The 16796-nt window shown below is 48.2% G+C and overlaps 1 protein-coding gene across 1 annotated transcript; it reads right to left on the reverse strand.

The window, feature by feature from the left end:
* Positions 1–278: 278 nt before the first annotated feature.
* Positions 279–2652, reverse strand: LOC125510805. The gene is made up of 2 exons (XM_048676101.1): positions 2518–2652; positions 279–2441 (listed from the first exon to the last, which is right to left on the reverse strand). Exon 2 carries the CDS (start codon positions 2437–2439, stop codon positions 844–846), a length of 1596 nt encoding a protein of 531 aa, XP_048532058.1. The 5' UTR covers positions 2440–2441; positions 2518–2652; the 3' UTR covers positions 279–843.
* Between the last annotated feature and the right edge of the window lie 14144 nt (positions 2653–16796).

A 16796-nucleotide genomic window follows, 5' to 3' on the forward strand; every position in this document is an offset into this window, starting at 1 on the left:
AATAAAGACCTATCGATTATGTCTCCGGAAAAAAATGGATAGATTATGCAGTTTTTTCACTACCTAAGTGTACATGCATGCCTGCATACCAAACAAACAGCTCTCAAACACATCAAACATTGGGGAACTAGTTGAGGCCCGAACACTTCTCGTGACAAACATCGAAGAGAAAATATATGAATAAATTCTCCCTGCAGGTTGCAAAAAGCAGCAATAGCATATTTAAAATACATGCGAGAACTTGGGCACTTTATTTTTGCCGCAGTGCTCACCTCTGTAAAGCGTGGTCTTTGCTTCTGTGGTTCATGAGCTCCTATCCCGAGCTATTACGGTATCACTATATTCTAATATGGCGCAGATTACGCCATATCAACCATTTCATAGGGGTCTGGCATTCCCTAAGATACCCAGGTCGACTGCTGAAATTCCTTCTTCCTGACGCTGATCCTAGTAAATTTTGACTAACTGATTGGTGCCAAGATGAAAGCCGCCAAGGTAAACTCAACTTGCCATGGCACCAACTATCTTGCCATGTTGCCAGATCGAGGACGTTGCCATATTTGTCCTGGCCCTCCATTCTAACGATTCAACATGGACACCTCCATCAACGGGGGTCTTGACAGTCTTGCGACCCTTTATTACTTATCTATCAATATATATGTCATGGAACAAATGCTGTTCAAATCATGAGATTGAGGATTTGCAGTAGATGCACCACCGAATCTCATTGTAGAACCTTTGTCTTTCCGCAAACAATGTAGAACACCCTTTGTGACAGCAAATCGAAAAATTATCAGACTCATATATGCTAACTCTCAAATCCAAATCTGTTGATTCATGCCTTCATCCCATGTATGCTAAGAAAGCAAGAACAGTTTGCATGACACTACAGAGGACTACGAAAACCGAAGCTATGGCAGCAAAACCTAACCATGGGTTGCTGAAATGATTGTGCCATAGCCATGCCATCCACCTATTAATACGACTTTGGTAGTGTGCTTCCATGACACAGCACAGAGATTTCAGGTAGTGTTCACCATTGAAGTCAAACGCCACATACTCAGAAAGCTTGGTGAAGAGAGTTGATACATCCTCATCGCTTTCCATCTGGTGCACTATAATCCCTTTCTGAGCAAGAAGAGCCACATCAGCTGACGTACTAGCAAGCTGGGACATGAGCACAAAATATGCAGTGATGTCATCTCCAACTTGACGACATGTTTGCTCAAAAGCTAAAAGATTTCTGAATAGCAAAGAAGACTTATCATCGATCAGCAAACATGGTAATTCCATGAGACCTTTTCTGAATCTAATGTCCAATAGGGAATGAGGATTGTCTTCATCAAACTCCCTTTTCTTGAACTGCATTCCCGCTTCATGATATTCCACAGCCCTACGCCATCGATTGGCCTGCTGCATTGAATTTAACAAATTTAGCTCATGGAACATGTTTTGCTCCTCTCGACAAGTGAAGATCTTGCGGCTAACATCAAGTACAAATTGGAAGCAATGAGGATTTGCAGCATACTGATGATAGTCATATTCAAACTTGTGACTAGGTTTCAGGTACTTATGACACAGGTGTAGCAGATGGTAAAAATCTTCTGGCCTATTAGCCTCAGTTATTACTTTCGGGAAATGGTAAAGAGTGCCTTCCATGAATTCAGAAATGTTATTCGTGAGTAACCAAGTAGTTGCCACATGACGTGAGAAGAACCGATAAATTGTCTTGACAATGAAGAAGGGAATCTGGTTCTCCAACAAAAGTAGGTCATATACAGCAGAACTATTATACCATTCTACAGTGCCACTATAATCCCCCTGGTTCCGACTATCAGTATGTGTGTCCATTTGATTTAGTTCAATGTCCACTGCTGAGTGCCCACTCAAACTTTGGCAGGGGGCGGAATCCATGTGGCTCAAGTCCTTTGCTTCCCTCTTTCCCTCGTATATCATGTTTTCCGTCATTTGCGCATCATCAACGGTAGCACCTTGTGCGTATATACTGCCAAGATACACAAGAATAAAACAGCTATCTAGTAGAAGCATCTGCAGGAACTCTCCACTATCCATGTTTATCTCCTCGGTGTAATAGCCTCTTGCTTCTTTTTCCAGTCCAGAAATCAAGCTCAGGCACCCGCGCAAACTAACTTCACAGTTTAGTTTAAGAATATAGTCTAGACATATCCACTTCTCTGCTTCCATAGCTTGAAGTGGTAACTCTGAATGATGATAAGGGCCAATTGAAAGAATACTTGGCTCAAATGCACTACTGTCAGTTTGGCGAATGCGGTGCACTATTTTGCATATCGGGCAACACCTGTTTCCTTTTCCGCGATCCTCAACTAGTGACATGCATCGATTTAAATCTGTCCTCATGGAAATAGCTAACTCATCAATATCAACATCATAGCTACTATCGTATTCTTCGGTCGCCATATCTGTCAAAAGAATGTAAGCAATAAGAGGATGCAATAAAACAACACATTAGATGGATACCAATTCAACTCCATCTACCTATTTGTATGGATCGAGATTAATGTGGAGATTCCTATTATGTGTTCTCGCACCCCGGTTCACTCTGCATCCTTGTCGCCGACGGAGATCAAAACCCGCCTCTCCAGCTTTGCAGGTCAGGCGGATTCACCAGGCTGAAATCCAAAATGCATACACGAAGGTCTTCGTTTATTTTGTTTTGTTTATTAGGTGGATCTAACCAGGGGGGAATGACCATCGAAACAAGAGCAGAAGAAAGCGCGTACCCCCAGGCGGTACCTCCTGCGGTGGAGGGAGGGAGAAACGACCGTCCGGCGAGGGGCGCAAAACCTAGCTTCTCATCTTTGCGAGGAGGAAGAATGGCGGGTGGCGAAGGATCAAGGTACGCTGGAAACGGGACAGAAATCTGTCAGTGGTTTTTTTTTTATATGGAAATCTGTCAGTAGTTCGGGGAACGAGGCGGATGATCCTACATCTTCGGGAGTTCGTTTTTTTAGGCAACATCACGAAAGCTTTTATTAAGTCGTCACAATGTTTACAGGGACGGATGGTAAATTACCGGGATGACCTAACCAAACATGGCGGCCACCACCGAGAGATAAAGCATGCTTCGCTAAGTTGTGAGCTTCAAAATTCGAGCTCCTAAACTCATAACTGAAATTACAGAAATCAAAAGCTAAAGAATGTTCAACTATCTCATGAATGACTGCTCCGTAGCTTGCCAAATTTTCCTTGTGTATGTCCTGCACCACCGTTTTGCAGTCCGGCGCCACTTGGATGCGCCTCAGATAGAGATCATCTGCCAATGCTAGTGCCTCTCTAATAGCAAGTGCTTCCAAAGTCGGGGGATCCACAATGTATCTGAAAGAGAGTCGAGGCTCCCATAAACATACCCCTGTCGTCTCTACAGATCACCCTCACTGTCCCACCGTTTCTGGTTACCGCTGCATCGGCGTTAAACTTCGCGTAACCTGATGGTGGTGCAAGCCACCGCGCTGGTCGGGCGCTTTTAGAAGGGGTCGAGGAAGGATGCCTTTGCTGGGTCACTCGTAGTTCATCCAAATATTTTGATATGAAGCTGTTGACAGAGTATGGTGCCTGAAATATATTCTCGTGAATTGCTTTACGCCTCGCATACCAAAGTGGCCAGAGCGTCACCACCAGGCGATCAAAGAGATCATTCGTCAATATTTCATGTAGTGCAAACAGCCACTCCTTCGGACCATCCTCCTCGGGCTCAATCATATGCTGGACCAACTCATCTGGTGCCAAAGCCCAAACGCTTGCTGCCATCGGACATGCAATGAGGGCATGTTTCCATGTATCAGTGGCCCCACATAGCGAACAAGTGTCCTCTGTTGCCATATGTCGACGTTTGAGGACCGATCCCGTGGGCATGGAATGACGGGCTAGCCGCCACACGAACACCTTCAGTTTGGAGGGGACTTGCATGTGCCAGATCATAGACCACTTCTTGGTGTCTTGATGCTCAAAAGATGTACCGTCCTCCTCAGCTAACCAAGCTTCCCTGCTGTGTTTCGTTTTTAGAATCATTCGGTAAGCAGAACGAACGCTGAAATTACCTCGAGGCTCTTCATGCCAGGCCCAGAAATCGCCCACCCGGCGAGTGCAAAGCGGGATCCGTAGAATCTCTTCCGCATCAAAGTGGGTGAACACCGAGCGTACCAGGTTTTCATTCCACGTTGCCGATGTTGGATCTATAAGCTGCGCCACTCTCGCCGGAGGGTTCTGAACTAGAGAACATATGGGACGCTTAAGCCCATCACGTGGGATCCAGTTGTGCCGCCAAATATCGGTCGTCTCCCCATCACCAATTCTCCTGATGACCCCTTGCGCCAGGATATCCCGACCATCCAAAATCGCCCGCCATATCTGGGATGGGTGCGATCCTAGTTCTGCTTGAAGGAGAGAGCAGTGTGGGAAGTAAACTGCCTTGAGGATTTTGGCGCTTAGTGAGTTGTTGTCTGTTAGGGTACGCCATGCCTGCCTTGCCAGTAAGGCGAGGTTGAAAATCTCCATGTCACGGAAACCTAGCCCTCCCATGTGCTTCGGCATAGTCATTATGTCCCACGCCACCCAGCTGGGCTTTCTCTTTCCATGCTTGGAACCCCACTAGAATTGTCGAATAATAGACATAATGCTGTCACAAAGGCCTCGTGGTAATCTGAAGCACGACATGGAGTAAACAGGTATAGCTTGTGCAACAGATTTGATCAAAACTTCCTTACCAGCAGCAGAAAGTAACTTCTCCATCCACCCCTTAATCTTCTCCCACACTCGACCCCGATGATATTTGAACGTACCGTTTTTAGAGTGGCCAACATCTGTAGGCATTCCTAGGTAACGTTCACTCAAGGACTCATTCTGTACTTGCAAATTATTCTTGACAACTTCTCTTGTCTGTACTGGGTAACCCTAGCTGAAGAAAATAGAGGATTTTTCATTGTTGATCCGTTGTCCAGAAGCAGAACAATAAGTATCAAGCAGGTTTGATACCATAGTTGAGCTCTCCCCACTTGCCTTAAATAACAACAGGCTATCATCTGCAAACAAGAGGTGGTTGATGGTGGGAGCCGAGGGAGCCACCTGGATACCTGTAAGAGACGACTGAGAACTTGATTTAAGGAGGCACGAAAGGCCCTCTGCTGCAATCAAGAACAAGTAGGGGGAGATTGGATCTCCCTGTCGGATACCACGAGTGGTTATAAAAGAGTCAAGCTTCTCGCCATCAAAACAAACCGAAAAAGAGACTGAAGAGACCATGCCCATGACCACATCTATCCAATGTAGATCAAAACCCAGTTTAGTCATGATACCTCTGAGATATGCCCACTCCAGTCTGTCATATGCCTTCACCATGTCCAGCTTCAGAGCACAATAACTGTTTGACTTTGCTCTTGACCTTTTCATAAAATGTAAGCACTCATAAGCAGATATGATGTTATCAGTAATAAGCCTTCCAGGGACAAAGGCTGACTGTTCCTCAGAGATTATGTCAGGAAAAATCCTCTTCAACCTGTTGGCTATCACTTTCGAGGCTATCTTATATAGAACATTGCATAGACTTATAGGTCGGAATTGAGCAAGTACCGTAGGGGTTGTTACCTTAGGAATCAATACCAATACTGTATCATTAACAGATTCTGGGCTCTCCTCGCCCCTTACTATTCTGAGCACTATATATGTTACTTCATCACCACAAACCTCCCAATGCCTTTGGTAAAAGTGAGCAGGAAAGCCATCTGGGCCTGGAGCCTTTGTCGGAAACATCTGAAATAAAGCAGTCTTGATCTCTTCCTTGGTATACGGGGCACACAAATTTGAGTTCATCTCAGTTGTCACCTTCCTGGGCACATGGTCTAGCACCGCATCCATGTTTTGGACACCTTCGGAGAGATATAAAGACTGGTAAAAATCATTAGCTAATACCTTTAGCTCTGCTGGATCAGATATCTCCACTCCCAGGGAATTCTGTAGAGCCTTTATCATATTTTTCTTGCGCCGAAGACTGGCTCAGAGATGAAATAATTTTGTGTTTTTGTCTCCTGCCGAAAGCCACTCTACCCTGGCTCTCTGTCGCCACATAATCTCCTCCCTGTGAAACATCTCAATCAGCTTCTCATTGATTTTTAGCTCGACATGGGAAGGAACCGTTCTTGCTGGGTCATTTTTTAGCTCCTCTAACATCTGTTTGAGTTTTTTAATTTCTTTCCTGACACTCCCGAACGTATCCCGGCTCCACCGCTGCAAGTTAGTCGCCAGGTCCCGCAACCTGTGGCGTAGCGCTGCCACAGACGTGCACGGAGGGCCAGCCCCCCATCCCGAAGCTACTGTATCAAGGAAAGTCTCGTGCGCCTCCCACATGAGCTCGTACCTGAACGGTTTCTGAAACCGCTCGTTGTTTTGTACTTCCAGCTCTAAGAGTAGAGGTGCATGATCTGATGTAACCCCGGTTAAGTGCGTGACCGCAGCCAGCGGAAACCTGGCCAGCCATGATGCGTTTACAAGAGCTCTGTCAAGTCTGCATCTTGTATAGCTCCCTCTTGTTACTTTCTTCTCGAAGGTCAAAAAATTGCCTTTATAGCCAAGGTCAAGCAACATGCAAACATCAAGGACTTCTCTGAAGGCTTGGATCTAGGCATTGCTACGCTGGCCAACTCCTTGATGTTCATCAGGACGTAAAACTTCATTGAAATCCCCCAAACAGAGCCAGCGAAGATCGCTCAAACTACTGATGTTTTTCAAAGTTGTCCATGTGTGATGCCTCATATGTGTTTGTGCTTCTCCATAAGCGCACGTCATTCTCCACTTTTCTGCGTCCTATTCCTCAACAGACACATCTAAATGATACACAGAGTAACCAAGAACTTCCACCTTTATTGAGTTATTCCAAAACAAACCTATTCCACCACTCCTACCTTGACTACTAACATCATAAGAGTTGTCAAAGCCCAAAGTTCCAGCTAACGCTTCTACCCTAGCACTTTCAATTTGAGTTTCAACAATGCACAATAGGGTAGGGGTAAATTGCCTCGCGAAATCGTGAAGTTCACGGACTGTCGCAGCTTTACCCGCACCATGACAGTTCCAACAGAAAATGTTCATTGGGCTCGGCAGCGCTCCTTGAAGGAGCCCGCCAACACTGAGACAACCTTGCCAAGATCGCCCTCCCTTTGCTCTTCTGCTGCTTCATGTGTTTTGGCCCTCTTCAAGACCTGCTTGCTGCTAGGACTAATGGGATCAGTGGGAGGTGGCAGCGCTAGGGTCGCCCCCTGGCCTCCTGCACTCAGGCTCGATTGTGTCCCTTGTTGCACTTGTACCCTCTTCCTTGCATAATCAGCCTCTGTCATGTCCACATCAGCTTCGGATGTATAATCTGCCTGCTCCTTGCTACCCCCACCTTGGTCAGAGAAAGGACCACTTCCCTTAGCTCCCCGGCCTCCTCTTCGGCCTCCTCTCCGACCACGGCCCCCTCCCGGACCCTGTCCTATACGCATGGCCCAGGAAGCTTTAAGATCTTTGAAAACTAAGGCTTCTCGAGGATGAATCCCACTGCCATGTTCTTTGAAGAGGTGACCCAGCTTTCCACAGACCGCACACCAATCGGGAAGCTTCTCGTATCTCACACGATATATCTGGCGCTTTTCGTCCCTTATCATAGAGACAGCATTCTTCAAGGGTTTGTTGACATCAATCTGAACCCAAACCCGATGGAAATTCCCCACAAAATCAAGCGATAGGGATTCTGCATATAGAACTTCTCCACCTTTTGAGCTAAAGATGGAACCAGATGAGCATAAAGTGGCGGCACATCATGAATCTGCACCCATATCTCAATCGTGTCAAGTTGAACTATCGACGGTTTGGCCAATCCATCATATGGTTTCAGAATAACGGCATCTCCCCGAAAGTGCCATGGACCATCACGTGTTACTCTCTCCCAGTCTCCCAGTGTCGGTGTCAAAACCGGCGGATCTCGGGTAGGGGGTCCCGAACTGTGCGTCAAGGCCGGATGGTAACAGGAGACAAGGGACACGATGTTTTTTACCCAGGTTCGGGCCCTCTCGATGGAGGTAATACCCTACTCCTGCTTGATTAGTATTGATGATATGGGTAGTACAAGAGTAGATCTACCACGAGATCAAGGAGGCTAAACCCTAGAAGCTAGCCTATGGTATGATTGTTGTATATGGAGTTGATTGCCTACGGACTACAACCCTCCGGTTTATATAGACACCGGATAGGGTTAGTGTTACATAGAGTCGGTTACAATGGTAGGAGATCTTGAATATCCGCATCGCCAAGCTTGCCTTCCACGCCAAGGAAAGTCCCATCCGGACACGGGACGAAGTCTTCAATCTTGTATCTTCATAGTCCAGGAGTCCGGCTGAAGGTATAGTCCGGCTACCCGAACACCCCCTAATCCAGGACTCCCTCAGTAGCCCCTGAACCAGGCTTCGATGACGACGAGTCCGGCGCGCAAATTGTCTTCGGCATTGCAAGGCGGGTTCCTCCTCCAAGTCCTTCATAGAAGATTGTAAACACCAAGAGTAGTGTCCGGCTCCGCAAAATAAGCTTCCACATATTGCCATAGAGAGAATAATATTAACCCAAATCAAATCTGCTGACGTATTCCGCAGTGCGTCATCACACTACAGCCAAGTCCTTCACTCGAATCGTTTTCACTTTTCCACCTCAGCATGTTTTGCGAGGCGGTTTCCTTGGCACGTCTTGTCAAAGCAGAGATCGTGTGCCCCCCTTTTACGGGATTCTCATCAATACGGACGTGGGTAACCCAATCGTGCCCGTTAGCATGTTTTCTCGATTAAAGGCGAGTCCCAAACGGTTACGGGGAGGGCTCCTGGTATTCAACCTCTTATAAAGAGACCAGGGCCTTACTCCTTTTCTCCAATCCTAAAACAAGTTCGCCCGTCACCTCCAGTTCCAACACCCTAGGCTCCAGATTCCGGGCGCCTCAGACCTTTGACAATGTCCGGTTCCGACCTTCAAGGCCGATGGATGCCCTCCTCCGTCACGGAGGAGGACGTGCTAAAGTTGAGAGAGGCTAAGTTCTTGACCGCCGAAATTCCGCACAGGTTGCCTGCTCAAAGGCAGGCTATCCCCAGTCCCTAGCCCGGTGAGAGCGTAGTGTTCGTGTCTCACTTCCTTCGGGGGTTAGGCTTCCCGATGGATCCCTTTGTGAGGGGACTGCTATTTTATTACGGGCTGGAATTCCACGACTTAGCTCTGGAGTCCATCCTCCATATCTCCTCGTTTATCGTTGTATGCGAAGCGTTCCTCCGTGTTACCCCTCACTTCGGATTATGGCTCAAGACTTTCAAAGTGGAGCCGAAGATGATCAAGGGACGGCACGCAGAGTGTGGAGGCGCTGTTATAAGCAAAAATGCCGATGCTCCATGGCCCGAGGGCTCTTTTCAAGAGGAGCTGGGCTTGTGGCAACGAGAGTGGTTTTATATCACCGCTCCCCGGAGCGCCAAGTGGGTGGCGCTTCCTGCCTTTTGCTCGGGTCCCCCACCACGGCTAGCGTCATGGGTTAACAGAGGGTTAGATTGGGGTTTTCCCAAAGACGTGCCCTTGTTACAGGGCCGAATTAAGGATCTCTTGGAAGGAGACCTCAGCTTGGTCAAGGTGATGCAGGTCATGCTAATTCGCCGAATATTGCCCAGCAAACGTCGCCCCCTTCGCCTGTGGGAGTTTAATCCAGAGGGACCGCGAGCTCTCCAGAACTTTATGGGCGCAATGCCCGCGGAGATGTATAGACTGTTCTTCGGATCACAAGAGATGTGTCCGGATTTAACCGAGGACACAGGCCTAAGCTGCAATCGCCCGGATACTCAAGTAAGCAACCTTGTGCCCGGACCTTCTATCCGTATAATTGTCATAAACTTGCCCCTAAGAGAGCCGTCCTTTTAAACAGGAGTGGATAGCGAAGGCAAAGCTGATCAGGTGCCCGGCTCCCCTTCCTGAAACCAGGCCGGATCCCGTGCTGGTCAGGATGCTGGAGATAATGCCTTTGGAGGGGGAGGACAAGGAAGCTATGGCCTCCTCGAAGGAGGCTGCTCCAAAGGGAGGAACCGACAATTCCTCTCCTAAGGGGAAGAAGAGAGCCGCCTCTGACGACCCGGAAACCATGGCCTCGAAGCGGGGGAGAAAATCCTCGTCAGAGGGTCCGACACCGGGGAGTTCCTCGGCCAGACTACGCCCTCAAGGGGATCAGCCCTCCAGCGAGCCGTAAGTGGAGAAAGATTTTCCTTTTGAGGGATGAGGGAAATCCTTGATTGATATCTCAGAAGATTAACCAAACCTTTACCTTGTAGCTCGGACCTCAGCCCTTCTCAGCAGAGCTCGTCTTCGGGGGATCTCCTTCCGGAGATGATGGAGAGTGGGATGCCTCCCCCTGTCGTGCCGCCTAGCGAGGCGGGCGACCCTGAGGTGTCATCGCGGAGGGTTTCTCCGAATCTGGCAGGGGCGGAAGGTAGCTATGCGCCCCCCCCGAGGTTCTCCGCGTCCGGCCTTCGAAAGAGGTCATGGGACGAGCCCGGCACCGTCTGGTGCTCGGCCGGAGGAGCTAAAGATTCTGCTGGGGTGAGCTTCTATCTCAGAGGAGCACCGCGCATTGATGGGCACGGTGATTGAAAGGATTTCATCCGCAGAGAGCGGATTGTATGAGGCCGTCAAAAGTTTACTGACGGGTTTCGAGGTACATTAGATAATGTATACTTTTGTCAGTTGCGCATGAATAAGATGCGCCCTGTGTAGATAGTAGCCCCTGAGACTCTGCGCGTCGTCAAGAAATGACTATTGGAAATATGCCCTAGAAGCAATAATAAATTGGTTATTATTATATTTCCTTGTTCATGATAATCGTTTATTGTCCATGCTAGAATTGTATTGATAGGAAACTCAGATACATGTGTGGATACATAGGCAACACCATGTCCCTAGTAAGCCTCTAGTTGACTAGCTCGTTGATCAATAGATGGTTACGGTTTCCTGACCATGGACATTGAATGTCATTGATAACGGGATCACATCATTAGAAGAATGATGTGATGGACAAGACCCAATCCTAAGCCTAGCACAAAGATCATGTAGTTCGTATGCTAAAGCTTTTCTAATGTCAAGTATCATTTCCATAGACCATGAGATTGTGCAACTCCCGGATACCGTAGGAGTGCTTTGGGTGTGCCAAACGTCACAACGTAACTAGGTGGCTATAAAGGTACACTACAGGTATCTCCGAAAGTGTCTGTTGGGTGGGCGCGAATCGAGACTGGGATTTGTCACTCCGTGTAAACGGAGAGGTATCTCTGGGCCCACTCGGTAGGACATCATCATAATGTGCACAATGTGATCAAGGAGTTGATCATGGGATGATGTGTTACGAAACGAGCAAAGAGACTTGCCGGTAACAAGATTGAACAAGATATCGGGATACCGACGATCGAATCTCGGGCAAGTATCGTACCGCTAGACAAAGGGAATTGAATACGGGATTGATCGAATCCTCGACATCGTGGTTCACCCGATGAGATCATCGTGGAACATGTGGGAGCCAACATGGGTATCCAGATCCCGCTGTTGGTTATTGACCGGAGAGTCATCTCGGTCATGTCTGCCTGTCTCCCGAACCCGTAGGGTCTACACACTTAAGGTTCGGTGACGCTAGGGTTATAGAGATATTAGTATAAGGTAACCCGAAAGTTGTTCGGAGTCCCGGATGACATCTCGGACGTCACGAGGAGTTCCGGAATGGTCCGGAGGTAAAGAATTATATATAGGAAGTGCTATTTAGGCCATCAGGACAAGTTTCGGGGTCACCGGTATTGTACCGGGACCACCGGAAGGGTCCCGGGGGTCCACCGGGTGGGGCCACCTACCCCGGGGGGCCACATGGGCTGTAGGGGTGTGCGCCTTGGCCTGTATGGGCCAAGGGCACAAGCCCCAAGAGGCCCATGCGCCAAGAGATAAGGAAAGGAAGAGTCCTAAAGGGGGAAGGCACCTCTGAGGTGCCTTGGGGAGGATGGACTCCTCCCTGGCCGCACCCTTCCTCGGAGGAAGGGCCAAGGCTGCGCCCCCCCCTCTCCCTTGGCCCTATATATAGTGGGGGGAAGGGAGGGCAACCATACCTAAGCCCTGGCGCCTCCCTCTCCCTCCCATGACACATCTCCCTCCTCCCGCAGCGCTTGGCGAAGCCCTGTTGGAATCCCGCTACTTCCACCACCACGCCGTCGTGCTGCTGGATCTCCATCAACCTCTCCTCCCCCCTTGCTGGATCAAGAAGGAGGAGACGTCGCTGCTCCGTACGTGTGTTGAACGTGGAGGTGCCGTCCGTTCGGCGCTAGGATCATCGGTGATTTGGATCACGACGAGTACGACTCCATCAACCCCGTTCTCTTGAACGCTTCCGCGCGTGATCTACAAGGGTATGTAGATCCACTCCTCCCTCGTTGCTAAATGACTCCATAGATAGATCTTGGTGACACGTAGGAAAATTTTGAATTTATGCTACGTTCCCCAACAATGACGGCATGCGGAGGATCATAATCCCAGGTCTAAGATGTCGCTTTTGAATGTAGGCGGTAGGGTGTCCGGAATCGAGCCGAACTGACGATTTTGCCAAACGAAAGCGGCAACTGGACATGCCAGATGCCGACATCATGCTTTTCAATAAGCGGCTTGATGAGGCTCAAGGTATGTAATTCCTCGGGCGGCATCAGGTAAGAACAGTTTTATGTCTGTGTCTTACGATGTGTGTGCTTGACGCAGATGGTGCGGCCGCCGTGGAGAGTCTTAGGGCAGAACTTTCCCGAGCTAAAGAACAAGCCAGCGAAAGTGATGCGGCTACCAGGAAAGCCCTTGAAGTGCTGAGAGCCGAACAGGCTGCTCACTGCCGAAGCAAGGAAGAGATGGCCGAGATGGCCGAAAAGTTAAAAAGCGCTACAGACCGTTGCAGACTTCTTGAAAAAGAAGACCAAGCGAAACAGATCGACTTAGAGAAGGCCGTTGCTAATGCCGAGGATGCGCGCTCTGCGATGAGAGCTGCGAAGGAGGAGCTGCGTCAGGCCGAACAGATTGCGGCTGGAAAGCCCTTTATGCTGCGGAGGAAATTTTGTGATTCGAAGTTTGCTCCGTTGGACCGGATGTGGAGTGTGGAGGATGCCTATCTGGACTTGGCAGCGAGTGCTGCTGATGCGACTGAAGACTTTTGAGATCAGAAAGATCGCGAAGTGGAAAAGCTTTTCTGGTCGCAGTTTCATAATACAGAGCGTCCACTGGCAGTGGATGATCGTTTGGCTCCATGGGCCGAACTGAATAGGTTGTCTGGACTCGCCATGAAGTACGTCATAGGTCACCTGTGGCCGGGGAGATCGGACCCGAAGAGTTATTTCAGTTTAGTGCAGCAATTCCTTGACGCGGTGCCGCGTATAAATGCAATGAAGAGGTCAGCATGCATAGAGGGCGCTAGGATGGCTCTTGCCCGTGTTAAGACATACTGGGCAGAGATGGAGACCACTGTTGTTGCATCCCGAGATTTGGACAAAAGCCGAGTACCCTCCGAGCACTATTTTCAGGAAGTTCTTGAAGGCGCTCGTGTAATAGAGACGCGGTGCCAGAAAGATGCTATGTTATGATAGCATGTGTAATTATAAAGTAATATTTTGATAAACTGTAGTGGCCTTTTTTATACTTGTGCCTCCAAGTATTGGGAACACCTCCTATGCGGCCGTTTTAAGATATATATATATATATATATATATATATATATATGCAAAATCTGAAAGATGGCAGTCGTTGGCTTCAGCCCCCACGCACATAGTGCGGGGGTGCTCGCAGAAGACGCATTTTCACACTTAACCCAACGTCTTGGTCCTACAAAGGAGGTGATAGCGCAGCGGGCCAGGCAACCGGACTATAATGCTTTAACACTTTCACTTAGCCATAGGAGTTTGACAGTGAGACTATTTAGGTAGCTTGTAGGATCGAAAGTATGTCTAGAGGGGGGTGATTAGACTACTTGACCAAATAAAAACTTAACCTTTTCCCAATTTTAGTTCTTGGCAGATTTTAGCTAATTTAGGACAAGTCAAGCAATCATCACATAATTCAAGCAAGCATGCAAAGAGTATATAGGCAGCGGAAAGCAAATCATGCAACTTGCAAGAATGTAAACCTAGTGATTTTCTCTGTTAGTGATTTTCGGTGGGACTGACATGCAACTCGGTAGGACCGATATGGTTAGGGTTTGGGCATAACGCAATCTCGGTGAGACCGATTACACAAACTCGGTGAGAACTAATTTGGTAATTAGCTAACCAGAGAGTTGGTCAGGCAAACTCGGTGGGACCGATTTGCTCTTTCGGTGAGACCGAGTGGAACTCGGTGAGACCGAAAAGTTACAAAGGGGAAACACTGAGTTTCCATTGCAATCTCGGTGGGACCGATTAGCTCTTTCGGTGGGACCGAAAAGTTACAAAAGGGAAACAGAGAGTTTGCAACCCCATCTCGGTGAGACCGAGATCCCTATCGGTAGGACCGAATTGCTAGGGTTTGGCAGTGGCTAATGACAAGTGAAACTCGGTGGCGCCGGATAGGAAGAATCGGTAGGACCGAGTTTGGATTAGGGTTTAGGTCATATGTGGATGTGGGAAAGTAGTTGAGGGTTTTGGAGCATATCACTAAGCACATGAAGCAAGAGGCTCATTAAGCAACAGCTCATCCCTCCTTAATAGTATTGGCTTTTCCTAAAGACTCAATGTGATCTTGGATCACTAAAATATGAAATGAAGAGTCTTGAGCTTTTGAGCTTGAGCCAATCCTTTGTCCTTAGCATTTTGAGGGTTCCACTTTCACATCCATGCCATGCCAATCATTGAGCTTTCCTGAAATAATCATCTTGGAATAGCATTAGCTCAATGAGCTATATGTTGTTATGAATTACCAAAACCACCTAGGGATAGTTGCACTTTCAATCTCCCCCTTTTTGGTAATTGATGACAACATATAGATCAAAGCTTCGACAAAAGATAATGAGCATGAAATATATCGTCGCTTTGAGAAATATGTGATAAGTAAGAGCTCCCCCTAAATTTGTGCATATTTAAAATTTTGCTTTGGACTGCAAATGCACAAAGAGTTAGAGTCATGGGTTACTCTTCCATGTCACATACATCTGGGTGGAGCGCTCAAAATGATAAGAATGAAATACATGCACTCATCACCAAGAATAATGAATGATCACAGGATAGATAAGATAATAGCATTAAGCAAGCATTAAGTGTAGCTTATGATCAAACACATGCTCATCAATGTCTCACGAATAATAACGTAGTATCTCAAACACTCAAAAGCAAACAAGTTCGAAAAAAAACACCAAACAAAGCAAGATAGAAAAGCAACACTCTCTCTCTCGAAGCCTATGATCTATACATCTTCTCCCCCTTTGGCAACAAGTTACCAAAAAGTTCCTAGAAAATGCATAGCACTAGATCGACGCTCAGGCTTGATCTTCAGGTGGTGGTGGAGTCCGGATCACTCCAAGGACGAAGGCTTCTGTAGATGCTGAAGTAGTCGCTGGAGTTGGAGCTGAAGTAGATGCTGGAGCTGGTGGAACTGAGGCTGTAGCTGGTGCTAAGGTGGTGGCTCTTGTGTCAGCAACTGGCACGGCAGATGACCTCGGTGTGGGTTTCGTAGTAATTTCAAAAAATTTCCTACGCACACGCAAGATCATGTGATGCATAGCAACGAGAGGGGAGAGTGTTGTCTACGTACCCAACGCAGACCGACTGCGGAAGCGATGACACGACGTAGAGGAAGTAGTCGTACGTCTTCACGATCCAACCAATCAAGCACCGAAACTACGGCACCTCCGAGTTCGAGCACACGTTCAGCTCGATGACGATCCCCGGACTCCGATCCAGCAAAGTGTCGGGGAAGAGTTCCGTCAGCACGACGGCGTGGTGACGATCTTGATGTACTACAGCAGCAGGGCTTCGCCTAAACTCCGCTATAGTATTATCGAGGTATATGGTGGCAGGGGGCACCGCACACGGCTAAGGAATAGATCACGTGGATCAACTTGTGTGTATTTGGGGTGTCTCTACCTCAGTATATAAAGGAGCCAAGGGGGGAGGGGGCGCCGGCCAAGAGAGAGAGGCGCAGGAGGAGTCCTACTCCTTCCGGGAGTAGGACTCCCCTCCAATCCTATTCCAACTAGGATTCCCCAAGTGGGAAAGAGGGGGAAGGGTGGCCGGCCACCTCTCCTAGTCCTAATAGGACTAGGGGAAGGGGGGAGGTGCGCAGCCTTTGTGGGCAGCCCTTTCACCTTTCCACTAAGGCCCATGAAGGCCCATATGGCTCCCGGGGGGTTTCGGTAACCTCCCGGTAACCCGGTAAAATCCCGATTTCACCCGGAACACTTCCGATATCCAAATATAGGCTTCCAATATATCAATCTTTACGTCTCGACCATTTCGAGACTCCTCGTCATGTCCGTGATCACATCCGGGACTCCGAACAACCTTCGATACATCAAAATGCATAAACTCATAATATAACTGTCATCGTAACCTTAAGCGTGCGGACCCTATGGGTTCGAGAACAATGTAGACATGACCGAGACATGTCTCCGGTCAATAACCAATAGCGGGACCTGGATGCCCATATTGGCTCCTACATATTCTATGAAGATCTTTATCGGTCAGACCGCATAACAACATACATTGTTCCTTTTGTCATCGGTATGTTACTTGCCCGAG

The sequence above is a fragment of the Triticum urartu genome, chromosome 1 (genome assembly GCF_003073215.2).
Source record: "Triticum urartu cultivar G1812 chromosome 1, Tu2.1, whole genome shotgun sequence".
NCBI classification, from domain to species: Eukaryota; Viridiplantae; Streptophyta; class Magnoliopsida; order Poales; family Poaceae; genus Triticum; species Triticum urartu.